The sequence below is a fragment of the Macaca nemestrina genome, chromosome 20 (genome assembly GCF_043159975.1).
Source record: "Macaca nemestrina isolate mMacNem1 chromosome 20, mMacNem.hap1, whole genome shotgun sequence".
NCBI lineage: Eukaryota > Metazoa > Chordata > Mammalia > Primates > Cercopithecidae > Macaca > Macaca nemestrina.
Genome location: NC_092144.1, coordinates 9,870,371 through 9,883,337, shown reverse-complemented (window position 1 = coordinate 9,883,337; position 12,967 = coordinate 9,870,371). Strand labels below are relative to the sequence as shown.

General features: G+C 56.6%; 1 protein-coding gene across 2 annotated transcripts in view; it reads right to left on the bottom strand.

The window, feature by feature from the left end:
- The window catches only part of LOC105486933 (phosphodiesterase 4A), a 53,355-nt gene extending 43,894 nt beyond the window's left edge, over nucleotides 1–9,461 (bottom strand). The window contains exons 1-2 of one of the 2 annotated variants that reach the window (XM_071087103.1): nucleotides 9,354–9,461; nucleotides 8,478–8,683 (exon numbers count right to left, since the gene is read on the bottom strand). In XM_071087103.1, coding sequence (XP_070943204.1) covers nucleotides 8,478–8,683; nucleotides 9,354–9,401 — 254 coding nt within the window. In that variant the 5' untranslated portion in view covers nucleotides 9,402–9,461. Of the gene's footprint in view, nucleotides 1–5,273; nucleotides 5,822–8,477; nucleotides 8,684–9,353 lie in introns of those variants that run through there. The other variant, XM_071087102.1, reaches the window with a different exon arrangement.
- Nucleotides 9,462–12,967: the final 3,506 nt, after the last annotated feature.

Below are 12,967 nucleotides of genomic sequence, written 5' to 3'. Positions count from 1 at the left end.
CATCCTGGGCCACAGGCTGGACAAACTTGGTCTACAGCATTCTCAGCCACAGTTCTGAAGGTGCTCAGCGTTTGTGGAATGAACGAATCTGCTAGAAATGAGGAGACTGAGGCTCTGACAGGTGAAGGTCACACAGCAAGTACAGGACAAAAGCTGGATTTACTTATTTTATTTTGTTCTTTTTGTAGAGGCAGGGTCTCACTATGTTGCCCAGGCTGGTCTCAAACTCCCAGCCTCAGGCAATCCTCCCGCTTCAGCCTCCCAAAGTGCTGGGTGTGAGCCACCTTGCCTGGCCAAAAGCAGATTTGAACTCTTTTCTTTCCTTCTCTTCCTTTCTTCCTTCCTTCCTTTTTTTTTTTTTTTTTTTTTTGACAGGGTCTCACTCTATCGCCCAGACTGGAGTGCAGTGGCCCGATCTCAGCTCACCGCAACCTCTGCCTTCCAGGCTCAACCGATTGGATTCTCCTGCCTCAGCCTCCTGAGTAGCTGGGATTACAGCTACTCGGTGTGCGCCACTACCACCTGGCTAATTTTTGTATTTTTAGTAGAGACAGGGTTTCACCATGTTGGTCAGGCTGGTCTCAATCTCCTGACCTCAAATAATCCACCCGTCTCAGTCTCCCAAAGTGCTGGGATTACAGGTGTGAGCCACTGCATCCAGTCAGATTTGAACTCTTTCATACTCCACAATGAAAAGAATGGGCTCAGATGTCCCCACAATTCTGTTCTCACCCTGCCAGACTGTGGCTCTCCCAGGTCCAAAGCCCCAGTTTTCCTAAAGTCATAAGAGCCTGCAGTCAATCTGTTACCACTGAAATATGGGGCACCCTCCCCGCCAGCCGGGCTTGCGGTTTGGGGGACGCCCCCTTTCTCTCTGCTGATGTCATTTGAGGAAGTACTTTCTCAGAACACTAGCTCCTGGCTGCCCAGCGCCTACGTCAAACATATCAGCCTCACCACAGCCCTGGGGGTGGACAGTTCTTATTTTTCAGCCCCGTTTGACTGATGAGGAAACTGAGGCTCAGAGAGGCACAATCACTGGCCCCAAGTCACTCAGCGAGTCAGCAGGCAGGGCTGCCATGTGAATGTTACTCAGAGGTCTGGAGTGGATGAGATCTGTTTGTTTTGTTTTGTTTTGTTTTGTTTTGCTTTTTTTTTTTTTTTTTTTGAGACGGAGTCCCGCTCTGTTGCCAGGCTGGAATGCAGTGGTGCCATCTCGGCTCACTGCAACCTCCGCCTCCCGGGTTCAAGCGATTCTCCTGCCTCAGCCTCCCATGTAGCTAGGATTACAGACGCGTGCTACCACACCCGGCTAATTTTTGTATTTGTAGTAGAAATGGGGTTTCACCATGTTGGCCAGGATGATCTTGAACTCCTGACCTCGTTCGTGATCCGCCCGCCTCGGTCTCCCAAAGTGTTGAGATTACAGGCGTGAGCCACCGCGCCCGGCCGAGATCTGGTTTTTAACTCCCATTCTCACCTTCCTCGCTGTGTGACCTTGGGTAAGTCCCATGGTCTCTTTTTCCCGGACAGAAGTGCAGAGCCAAGGATGCTGGAGTTCATCAGGCTGCCCGGCAAGCGAGCGGAGGCGGGACGGGAACTCCACCGCTGCAACTTTTCGGCCAGGTTCCTCCCTGTCCTCCAGGCGGCAGTCCCCGCAGCGTGTGGCAGGGGCTGGCGCATGGGGAAAGCGGCCTGGTCCCAAGCCGGGGAGGGCGAGGACCCCACACGCAGCCTGCGGTCAGCCGGCCTGGCGCCCGCTCTCCAGGACGCTCAATAAGCATGAAATAATAATACTGGGCGCCGCGACGGTGATGGCGACTTTGCTTTGCTCCGGGACTGGCGGTGTCCCTGGGGCAGGTCCGCGCTCGGAGCGCATACCGAGGCTGTGCCTTCCTCGTCGTCCGGCAGAGGGCGCGCGGGGAGACCCGCTCTCAACCCACATCCAGGGACTTGGGAGCGCCAGGGACAGGGGGAGGCGAGGACCCAAGTGGAGACAGAGACCAGCGACCAGACGGAGACCCCAGCTCGGCTGCCTCCACTTGCTCCTGGGGCCACGCTGTGCCCCCACCTTGATGGGGAGCATTTTAGGGCCCAGGGAGGGGGGACGCGGGGTCTGTATGTTGGCCCCGTCCCCAGTTCAGACAGCTTCCCACTTCCCCCCCACCAAAGTCCTCCTCTTCCTCCCTCTCCATCTGCCTCTTGACAGATTGTGGCTGTGCCGTGACTCAGCCGTCTCATACATCCTCAGGGGAGGTTTGGATGACATCTCGGGTTGCGGGGGGCAGTGCCCTCTCTCTGGGGATTCCTTTGACCCAAATGGGGGAGCTCACTGGACTCTCCTTGTGGTAGCTGGATGAACTCCAATATGGGGAGCACCGAATCCTGTGTGTGCCCTGCTAAAATCCCCTTTTTGAAGAAATGTCCGTTCTAAGCATTGAGGTTGCCATCAGAGACATTTCTCCTTCTCCCTGGGGAGGGGGAAGGACGCTGGTACCGATGCCAGCTACAGCCCACCCATCAGTCCCAGCTTTGGACCTCAGCACAGACACTGAAGGGTGCACAGGCCCACAGTGAAACAGAAACCGGAGTCTACGTGGGGATGTGGTTAAGGTTCCTGTTTTTTCTACTCACCCTGGAGAAATGGGATCCACTCAGGTCCCCCCTCCTTAGTCCAGGTCCCTGAATGGAGATCTACTCATTATGTTAAGTCCTTTACACACATCCCCAAGCTCACAGAACCCTCAAACTGACCCCCACACGGCAATGCCAACAACAGCCCCACTTTACAGACTGGAAAATTGAGGCTCAGAGAGGGCAAGACACTTATACAAAGATGCACAGGAATTGGGCAGACCTGCATTGCAATTCCAGCTCCCCCATCTCCCGGATGTGTGAGCTTGGGTGAGAAAGAGAAAGGGTTTAGCTGGGCGCAGTGGCTCATGCCTGTAATCCCAGCACTTTGGGAGGCAAAGGTGGGCAGATCACCTGAGGTCAGGAGTTTGAGACCAGCCTAGCCAACATGGTGAAACCTCATCTCTACTAAAAATACAAAAATTAGTCGGGTGTGGTGGCGGGTTCCTGTAATCCCAGCTACTCAGGAGGCTGAAGCAGGAGAATCGCTTGAATCCGGGAGGCAGAGGTTGCAGTGAGCCGAGATCACGCCACTGCACTCCAGCCTGGGTGACAGAGCAAGACTCCATCAAAAAAAAGAGAGAGAGAAAGCGTTTTGTTTCTAGGCCCTAGTTTCCCCATATGCCAGCAGGGATACCCTGCTGGAATACCCTGGCACTGGGGATGAGGATGCATGGAAAAGTCCCTGGCATGGAGCCCGAGGGTGACCCACTGCGAGATGGATACCCACCAAAATGATGATTATTACCGCTCAGCCACTGTCCCCTAAGACTCAGCACCCCAGAGACCAGGTTAGGAGGAGTCTCTAGAGCCTTGCAAAGAAATGGGGCCTGGATCCTACTGCATTTCACCCACCCCTTGGTGTCTTAGGACAGTGACGTGTGACAGTTTGGCCCCTTGCCCCCGGTTTTAGCATTTTCTGTTGATTCCAGCTTTCTCTTCCTTCAGTCTCTCTCCAGTTCCCTTTGGGAAATATTAGCCCATATGTACTAGACCCATGACACTTGCTTCCTGGTGGGTACAGGGGTGCAGGGGGACTGGGGCTTGGGGGTGACCAGAACAGAGGTGGGGGTGGCCTGGAGGGCTGCAATGACTGCTGAAGACCCCCAAAGAGACTTAGGAAGAGTAGGGCTACATCTTAGAGGGGCCTCACTCAGGAACTCCAGGGATAAGAAGCCTGAATCTGACCGTCTTGGTGATATCCCCAGCAGTGGGGCATCCAGGTAGAGCACATGAGCAAAGCTGTCAGTTGCACACATCGCTGGAGCACATGCAATCAGACCCTGGAGCACCATCAGAGCAGGAACAATAACTAAGAACACCAGGTGGTTAGAGGACACCAGTTCTTAGGATACACCAGGCAGAGGGAACACAGGCCACATGTCAGAGCACCGACGCTCAGACGTGAGCACCTGGCGAAGACTAACACACAGCCACGGTGTTTCAATCAGTGTCCAAGCAGCACAGACTGTTCCACGAACTCAATCACATTGTTTTCCAAGTGTAAACACCCCAGTGCCACAATCACTGCATGCCAGAAATGACACTGTCACAATCATTGTCCCTAGACCACCGACACCACTGCACAATCACTGTCCTAGGAGCAGAAACAGTCACTGTCCCAATCACTGCATCCCATGAGGCCACACAGTCACCCTGTGACACTCACAGCATTCCTGAAGCATACACAGTCACTGTCACAAACCGTGTCCCAGAAACACACAGTCACACTACCCGGGAAATACACAGTCATACTGTCACAATTACACTGTCCCTGGAGAACACATAGTCATCGTGTCACCATCACAAGATCCCAGAAGCTCACGCAGAGCCCACAACTGAGGCAGCCACAGCTGGTCATACCCGGACAGCTGGAGCAAATGCAGGTCAGTCGCAGGATACCGTCGGAGAAGACCAAGCTCAACACACACACCCTCACTATGCTGTCACCTCTGCAGTCGGGGACTCCTTCCCTCTGTGCTGGGACTGTGCCCCCCCTCCACTGTTTCCTGCCTCTGAACAGCTACTGAACCCTAACACTCTTGCCCTGAGAGGGAAACTCCAACCTAACACAAGGCTCCCAAAACAGTGCTCCCCCAAGAGGCACCCTCTGGATTTCCGACCCCAGCTGCTGCAGGAAGAGTCCACTAACATCCCCGCAATAGAGTCCTCCACCCCATAGAACCCTGAGAGCACCCGACCCTGAACTAAAGATCCTGGTCCTAGCAGGCACCCGCTTACAGAGTGCCCCAACGGTACCCCAAACACTGCGAATCTAGCCCTCAGAATAGTGTCCCCAGGAAGGTCCCTCCAAGTGGTTCCCAGCCTAGCCGCTGTCCTGCACTGTCACTAAGAATACAGACCCCTAAAGGTGCAGCCCCCTTCCCCAACCCAGACCTCGTTAACACCACGCGCAGCATGGCACCCCCTAAATGGACCCCAGGATGGGCTCCAGCAGGAAGCCGTAGCGCGGGCAACCAGCGGCCAGGTCCTAGACGCCCCCGCAGCCGAACTCCCTCCGCCCCCGCCAGCCAAACCGACCCCACCCGCATCCTAGCGCCCCCTGCGGCCGGCGGCTCGAGTTGCCTCCTCCCTGCGCGCCCATCGGTTCCGCGCGCATCCGCCAAGGGGAGTCTTACCGCCTGCTGCTGCCTCCGCCCGCGCCGCTGCTGCCGGTGCCAGTGCCATGGAAGGACGAGGGCCAGGACATGCGGGTCGTGCGCAGGCCGGGCCGGTCGCTGGTGTCCATGGCATCGGCGCGCTCTATGGGCCGGTGAGGCGGCCGCTCCGGCTCTGCGCGCTCCGCGCTGTCGGAGTAGCCGCGCTGCTGGATACGGATGGGGGTCCGAGGCTGCCGCCACAGGTGCTGAGGGGGAGGCTTCAGGGTGGCTTGGCCCTCCCGGGGCCCGGGCAGTGACAGAGACAGGCTCCTTTCCGAGGGGACGGTCGGGGGCTCCATGGCGCCGGCCCCCACTTGCGCCCCGGAGGGCCCTGGCCCTTCCAACCTACACCCCCCTCAGCTGCGCTCAAGCCAGCGAGCCCAGGGCCCCGCGGGTGCGCCCGGCCGCGGTAGGGCCATGGCGCCCCGGGGACAGACCCGGGGGCGCTGCGGGCCAATCGCCCCCGGGCCGGGCTCTGCGGCTTCCTCTCGGCGCCTGGAGCTCTGCTCAGTGCCGGGCGGCGCTCTCCGCGCTCCGCGCCCCGCTCGGCGCCAGCCCCGGCTCCTCCGCCCCGTCCCGCCCCTCCCCGCCCCCCGCCCGCCGCGGCTGTCAGCGCCGCCCCACTCCTCCTCCGTCCGGGCCAGTGGGGGGCAGCTACCTAAGGAGGGGGGGCCCTTCCCGCCCACGCAGATCCCCGCTCCGGGGTGGGAGGGGGCGCTGAAACTCGGCTCTCTTCAAAGCACCCTGCTTGGCCGCGGCGCGCACGGGCACGAAGGAGTTAAACGGTTAATCCGATCTGGAAGAAGACACCGGACTGGTTGCCAGAGTGTCAGTCAGTCGGTCCATCATGGCGAGGGCGGAGTCCGGTGCTGGCGTGTCCTCGCCGCTACCCCTGGCCGGGGGTAGTTTTTGAGGAGTGGTCCTGGTGCCACCGGCGCGGTGCCTGCAGCGGGCGGCGGCAGAGTGTGTGGGATCTCCTGTCTGTGCGTCGGAGGATAGTGATGGTGCGGGCCCGGGGCGGGATGTGCGCGCACGTGGCCTCTTCCAAGGGTTGTCTGTGTTTTCAGTGTCGGCTGGAAGTGTGTGTGCGCACGTGGTTGGCTGCTGTTGTCTGCCCGTTTCTCTGAATTTGGCTGTGTGTATAATTGTGTGTGTCTATGGATGAAGGATGTGTGCGCACATGTGCTACCTATTTGGAGGATGTGCATCCCTACGTGGTCTTTTTTCAGGTGGCCTGGGGACTGTGAATATGTTCTCAAGCGCTTGGATGAGTCTGTGGTCGGTGTGTGCTTGCGGAGTTGTGCACGAGATTCGGCCTCTGTCGTCTGTAGTGTCGGAGGGCGTCTATGTATGTTAGTGTGTGCGTGTACGTGTGCGTGCGTGTGTGTGTGGTCGGCCTGGGGCCTCTTTGGGGTGTTTCTGGGGTGTGTCCCATTGGTTCCCTTGCGGCTCCAGGAGGACACCCTATGGCGGATACCCCAGCTGCCCGCCCACCGCTCTATACATCGCTGCCTCTTCTAAAGCGCTTCTGCGGGAGGTAAACTGAGGAAGGTCCCGGGTAGCTGCGGAGCGCACCCCCGTGCCCTTTTCAGGCGAGTAAACAGGCGAGCCTCCTCCCTGCGGCCCCCGCCAGCAGAGCCCCCCTTCCGGCACCTAAATCGGGAGTCGCCGTGACTCACGCTCCCGCCTCCCCCAGCGCTGCGCCGAGCGAGCGAGCAGAGAGCAAGCGGGATCCGAGCGCGCCCCCATCCCCCTCAACCCCCCCCCAAGGCTGGCTGCTGGGCGGGGGGAGTGCACGCGCCCGCGTGTCCCACCCCCACCCCCAACGCCGATAAGAGCTTGAACGCGAAACTGCTCTGCTGCGCGACCCGGGGACCAGACCCCAGCCCCCGTGCGCCCCCTCTCACGGGCTCCCCAGGGCAGGCGATGCCGTCTGCTACCGCCCTCCCCCCGCGCTCTTCTCCTTATTTGAAAAAAAAAAAAAAAAGACTGCCCGTCTTCAACCCCCACAGCCACTATTCTCCCCGCCAGAGGGGGCTCCCGGGGTGGGCGAACGCCGAGCAAAAACCGGGCCCCCCTCAGCAGCCGCGGGGTATCCCAAGGGCCAGAACTGTGTCCCCCACTTCTCTCAGGAACACCCCCCGCCATTACACACTCAAAACGGCTTCTAGGGAATTTGCAGGGGCTGCGAGTTCTCCCCAGATCATATTTGAGAGTCCTGGGCTGGGCCAAATTCTTGGCGGGGGGAAAGCTGTAACGTTGGTTAGAGATGTGGAGGGGGGTGGGGGTGCGTAATGCGAGGCGGGTGGGGATGTCAGGCCACAGCTGGGGTTGCAGAAGAAGGAGGAAACGAGGAACGGTGATCTGAGCGGGGGGATAAACTGATCTGGACCTGAGGCTAGTGGGATGGACATGGGGAGGTATAATTAAGCAGCTCCATGGGCGAGTGACAGTCACTTGCTCTCCCTGTCTGGAAATGAACCTTGGACCATGAGGGAAACAGAGACCCTGGAACTCTCCAATTGAGTAGATGGGGGTGGGGGTAGACTGGAACTGCCGAGAGCGGTGACCAGAGGAGGGCATGGGGGCAGGGGCCGGCCAGAAGCCAGGACTAGCTCAGCTGTCTGACTTTCCAGCTCATTCTTGAGCCAAGAAGGGGGTTGAGTACTCTGAGAAACTGGTTGGGTACCGGGAAGGTCCCCAGATGAGAACCAGCAAGAGGTGCTGTGTGAACCCAGAGCTCGCAGATATTTCTCACATCTCCCCAGGAGAAAGCAAAATGCCAGTCCAGACCCCTTCCAAGACTCCACCATCCCATCCCCTTCAAGGCGGAGAAGAAACCTGATCCTCCCAGCGGGGACACGAAAGCCGGTGCACAGCCGCCTGATCAACCTGCCCCAGCTCTGTGAATATGGGAGCATCTTGGGGGCTGGAGACATGACACCCCTTTCCTCAGTCCTGCCCCTTGCTGACTCAGGCAGCTGGAAAATGAAAGAAGGGTTTCCTAGAGCTTGCGAAGGTTGCCTTGGAGGAGGGGTGTCACAGCCCGCCACAGTACAAGTTGCAACTAGTTTTGCAAACGACAGGGAGCGTGGAGATCGGGAAGGGCTGGTGGCTGGACCTAGCCCAGTTGGCACTGTGCCTCCCCAACCCAGCTCCCACTCTGCTCCCTCTCCTACCTACCTGTCGTTCTCCGCCCTGGTGATGGAAATCCGCGGTGGGATCCGCAGCGGCAGCGTGGTGGGCCGTGGCGGCAGAGGGACCCTAGGGTCCGAGGTCTCAGGCTGGGCCCAGCCCAGGCCAGGACCGGACGAGAGGCGGCGGCGAGGGCGACGCAGGTCGGCCCCCAGCATGTTGGCATGGCCGGATTCGGGGTTCTCCCTCGGCCTCTGGGGAGGGATAAAGTGGAATGGGGGCGTGGCCTGGCTGGGAAGCTCTGAGCCCCGCTCCGCAAGAACACCCCTACCTAGATGTCTAAGGGAGTAGTTAATGGGGTGTATAGGCTCCCCTTCACGTGTGAACCACTCGCTGACCCCTCCCACAAAGGGTGCCCTACCATCTCTTAGGTCTGAGAGTGCCCCTTCTCAGCCATAATTTTTGTGGGGTCCCCTCTCGATGCCCTAGCCTTGGGGGTCTGTCACATCTAGACATTCTGTCTTAAGTGTGAGATCTCTCTAACACATCACCTTTTTAGGGTCTCTTCCCAACCTCCACATCTAAGAGGGCCCCTCTTGGTCTTAATGTCAATGCCCCCCTCCCCTCCCTCACATCTGAGACTCTCAAGACCTCACCACCCCTAGCGCCCCCTCCCACTTCCTCGCCAAAATCCTCTCCTCATTTGAGAAGCCTCTGCCTTCTGTCCCTGGGCCGGCTGAGAGCCTCTTAATCTGGGCAGCAGGAGAAAAATGGAATCAAGGAGTAAACTGAGGCACAAAGGGATCAAACTCCTCACAGCTTGGAGGTAGTGAAGCCGCGTTCAAGAAATAGCCATGGTCACTAGAGGGCGCTAGTCTCCCCAGGGGCGAAGCCCCGCCCCATCCCAAGCGCCTCCTCTCGCACCTCGTCCCCGGTCCCTGCCACGGACAGGGCACTGCGACTCCTCTTCATCTTGCCAACCTAGCGCGCCGTTGGGGCTGCGGTGGCCATGTTGGCAGGGCCAGGGCCTCCTGCAAGACCAAGCCAAACGCATCTGCCATCAGTGCCCCGGGGCTCCCCCTGCCGGCCGGGCCTAGAACCCGCCCCCGCGCCTTGCCTTTTGCCCCTCCTGGGACGTGACGTCAGCGGGTGACTGACGGACCACCAATGGGTGACGTCGCCCGCCCGTTGCCAGGGCGACAGCTGACGCACGACTGGGCTCCTGACGGCGTCAATGCCCGGGTTGGCCACTGGGGGGCCGAGAGCCTCCGGGCCCGGGTCGCCCCAGCCCCCACCCTTCCTCCCGCGGGGGCTTTCCCGGCTCGGGGATCCCGCAGAAAAAACTGGGAGCTCCCAGAGCTGGCCGCGTGCGGCGCGTGGTCCGAGCCGGGGGCCGGAGGAAGCGTCTCCTCCGAGCTGTTGGGCTTTTAAGCCTTAAACCCGAAATAGCTCCGATGTGCGGGGGCCGGGCGCAGAGAGACGACGGCTTGGGCACAGATGGGGGACGCACAGGCAGAGGCGCGTGGAGACAGACAGGGACGTGTGGAAATAGAAACAGACAGACAGGGACACAGACGCCGTTCCCGAAGATGGGTGCGCTCTGCAGCCACCGATCCTTGTCTGAAATGCTTGGGGGAGGGAAAGGCCGGCTTACTTTACCTTGGCACCCAGGCGCTGAAGATTATTGCTGTTTGGGCATGGGTCAGTGTCTTAAACTCTGTGAGCCTCAGTTTCTGTTCTGTGAAATGGGATGATATTCTCTATAGGGTCCATGTGAAAATGAAATGAGATCAAATCATATTGAACAGAATAGTGTCTGGCACTCAGTAAATGTTTAATAAATGGTAACATCTGACCCCGTGGGAGCCTGTTAGAACTGGATTCACATCATGATCTTCCTCTACCCAGAGCCCTCAATGGCTCTTACCTCACTCAGAGGAAAAGTCAAAGCCCTCACGTGGCCCACACAGTCCTGCTAGATATGCCCAGTCACCTCCCTGCCCTCAGCTCCAGCCACACTGGTCTAGCTGTCTCTGGACACAGCAAGCATGCTGGTGCCTCTGGCCCTTTGTACTTCCAATTCTCTCCACCTGGAACTCTTCCCCCAAATATCCGCAGGTTGGCCAGGTGTGGTGGCTCAGGCCTGTAATCCCAGCATTATGGAAGGCCAAAGCAGATGGATCACTTGAGGTCAGGAGTTCGAGACCAGCCCGGCCAACATAGTGAAACCCCATCTCTACTAAAAATATAAAAATCAGCCGGGCGTGGTGGCGGGAGCCTGTAATTCCACCTACTCGGGAGGGTGAGGCAGGAGACTCGCTTGAGCCTGGGAGGCGGAGGTTGCAGTGAGCTGAGATCAGGCCACTGCACTCCAGCCTGGGCAACAGATTGAGATTACATCTCAAAAAAAAAAAAAAAAAAAAATCCACAGGTTCCTTACCTCTTTTAGGTCTTTGTTTACATCTCATCCTTTCAGGCATTTCTTTCTTTCTTACTCCACCCCCACTTAAAATTATAATACAGGCCGGGCGCGGTGGCTCAAGCCTGTAATCCCAGCACTTTGGGAGGCTGAGACGGGCGGATCACGAGGTCAGGAGATCGAGACCATCCTGGCTAACACGGTGAAACCCCGTCTCTACTAAAAAAATACAAAAAACTAGCCGGGCGAGGTGGCGGGCGCCTGTAGTCCCAGCTACTTGGGAGGCTGAGGCAGGAGAATGGCATAAACCCAGGAGGCGGAGCTTGCAGTGAGCTGAGATCCGGCCACCGCACTCCAGCCTGGGTGACAGATTGAGACTCTGTCTCAAAAAAAAAAAAAAAAATTATAATACAACCTCCTAGGACTTCTGGTCCCCCTTTTCCTGCTCTTCCCCCCATACCACACTATGTAATTTATTTATTACATTTATTGTCTGTGTCTCCCCACACTGGAATATTAATTGCAGGAGGGCACGAAAACTTTAATTATGATATTAATAATAATGTAGTATTATTCATTACTATCTCCCAAGTGTCCCGAACAGAATCCGGAACATAATAGGTGTTTAATAACCTGTTCAATGTCAGGTTATTGTTGAGAACCTGATAGTGTAATGTTCCTAACAGTTCTACTATGTACTAGCTGGTTTGTCACCTACTTTGGTTCTTTTGTTTTTGTTTTTTAAATAGAGACTGGGGTCTCACTATGTTACCCAGGCTGGTCTCAAACTCCTGAGCTCAAACTAAAGCTCAGACTCAAAGTGCTGTGATTACAGGTGTGAGCCACCACACCCAGCCTAGTTCTTATTTCTTTATTTTTAAATATTTATTTATTTATTTGAGACAGGGTCTCACTCTGTTGCCCAGGCTGGAGTGCAGTGGCATCATTGCACAGCTCATTGCAGCCTTGACCTCCCAGGCTCAAGCTATCCTCCCACCTCAGCCTCCAGAGTAGCAGCTGGTACTACAGGCACTTGCCATCATGCCTGGCTAATTTTTATTTTTGTTGTTTTGTAGAGATGGGGTCTTGCCATATTGTTCAGGCTGGTATCAAACTCCTGGACTGAAGCACTCCTTGTGCCTCAGCCTCCCAAAGTGCTGGGATTACAGGCATGAGCCACTACACCCAGTCTGGTTTTTATTTCTTTTTCTTGCCTTATTGCCTTAGCTAGCACTTCAGTTCAATGTAAATTAATGGAAATGAATGTAAACATCATTTCTTCAACCTAGCCTTTAGCACCTGGTGGGCCCTCAACAGACATTTGTTGAACAAATGGATAAATGTATAAAGATAGCTTAAAGGTCACCTCCATTTTTCAGCCAGACTGCTCCAGTCCATGTTCTGCACCCCCACTGCAGGTTTTTCTACCCCCATTGAAGCACTCACCACTCTGATTGTAACCTGTATTCTCCAGCAAACAGAGCAAGAAATGGTACCCATTCATTGTGGCCCCCAGCCTTGACCTCCTAGGCTAAAGCAATCCTCCCACCTCAGCCTCCTGAGTAGCTGGGATTACAGGCACACACCACCATGCCCAGCTAATTTTTTTTTGTTGTTGTTGTTTGTTTGTTTGTTTGAGACAGAGTCTTGCACTGTCGCCCAGGCTGAAGTGCAATGGCACAATCTCAGCTCACTGCAACCTCCGCCTCCCGGGTTCAAGTGATTCTCCTGCCTCAGCCTCCTGAGTAGCTGGGATTACAGGCACCCACCACCACACCTGGCTAATTTTTTGTATTATTAGTAGAGACAGGGTTTCACTATGTTGGTCAGGCTGGTCTCAAATTCCTGACCTCATGATCCACCTGCCTCGGACTCCCAAAGTGCTGGAATTACAGGTGTGAGCCACCACTCCTGGCCTTAATTTTTGTATTTTTTGTAGAGATGGAGTTTCGCTATGTTGCCTAGGCTGGTCTGGAACTCCTGGGCTCAAGCAACCTCCCACCTCAACCTCCCAAAGTGCTGGGATTACAAGCATGGGCCACCATGTCCGGCCTAAAAAGTAAACGTGTTTTAATATGAAAAAGAAAAAGAAATAGAAGCTGCAGCAAGTTACCCAGAA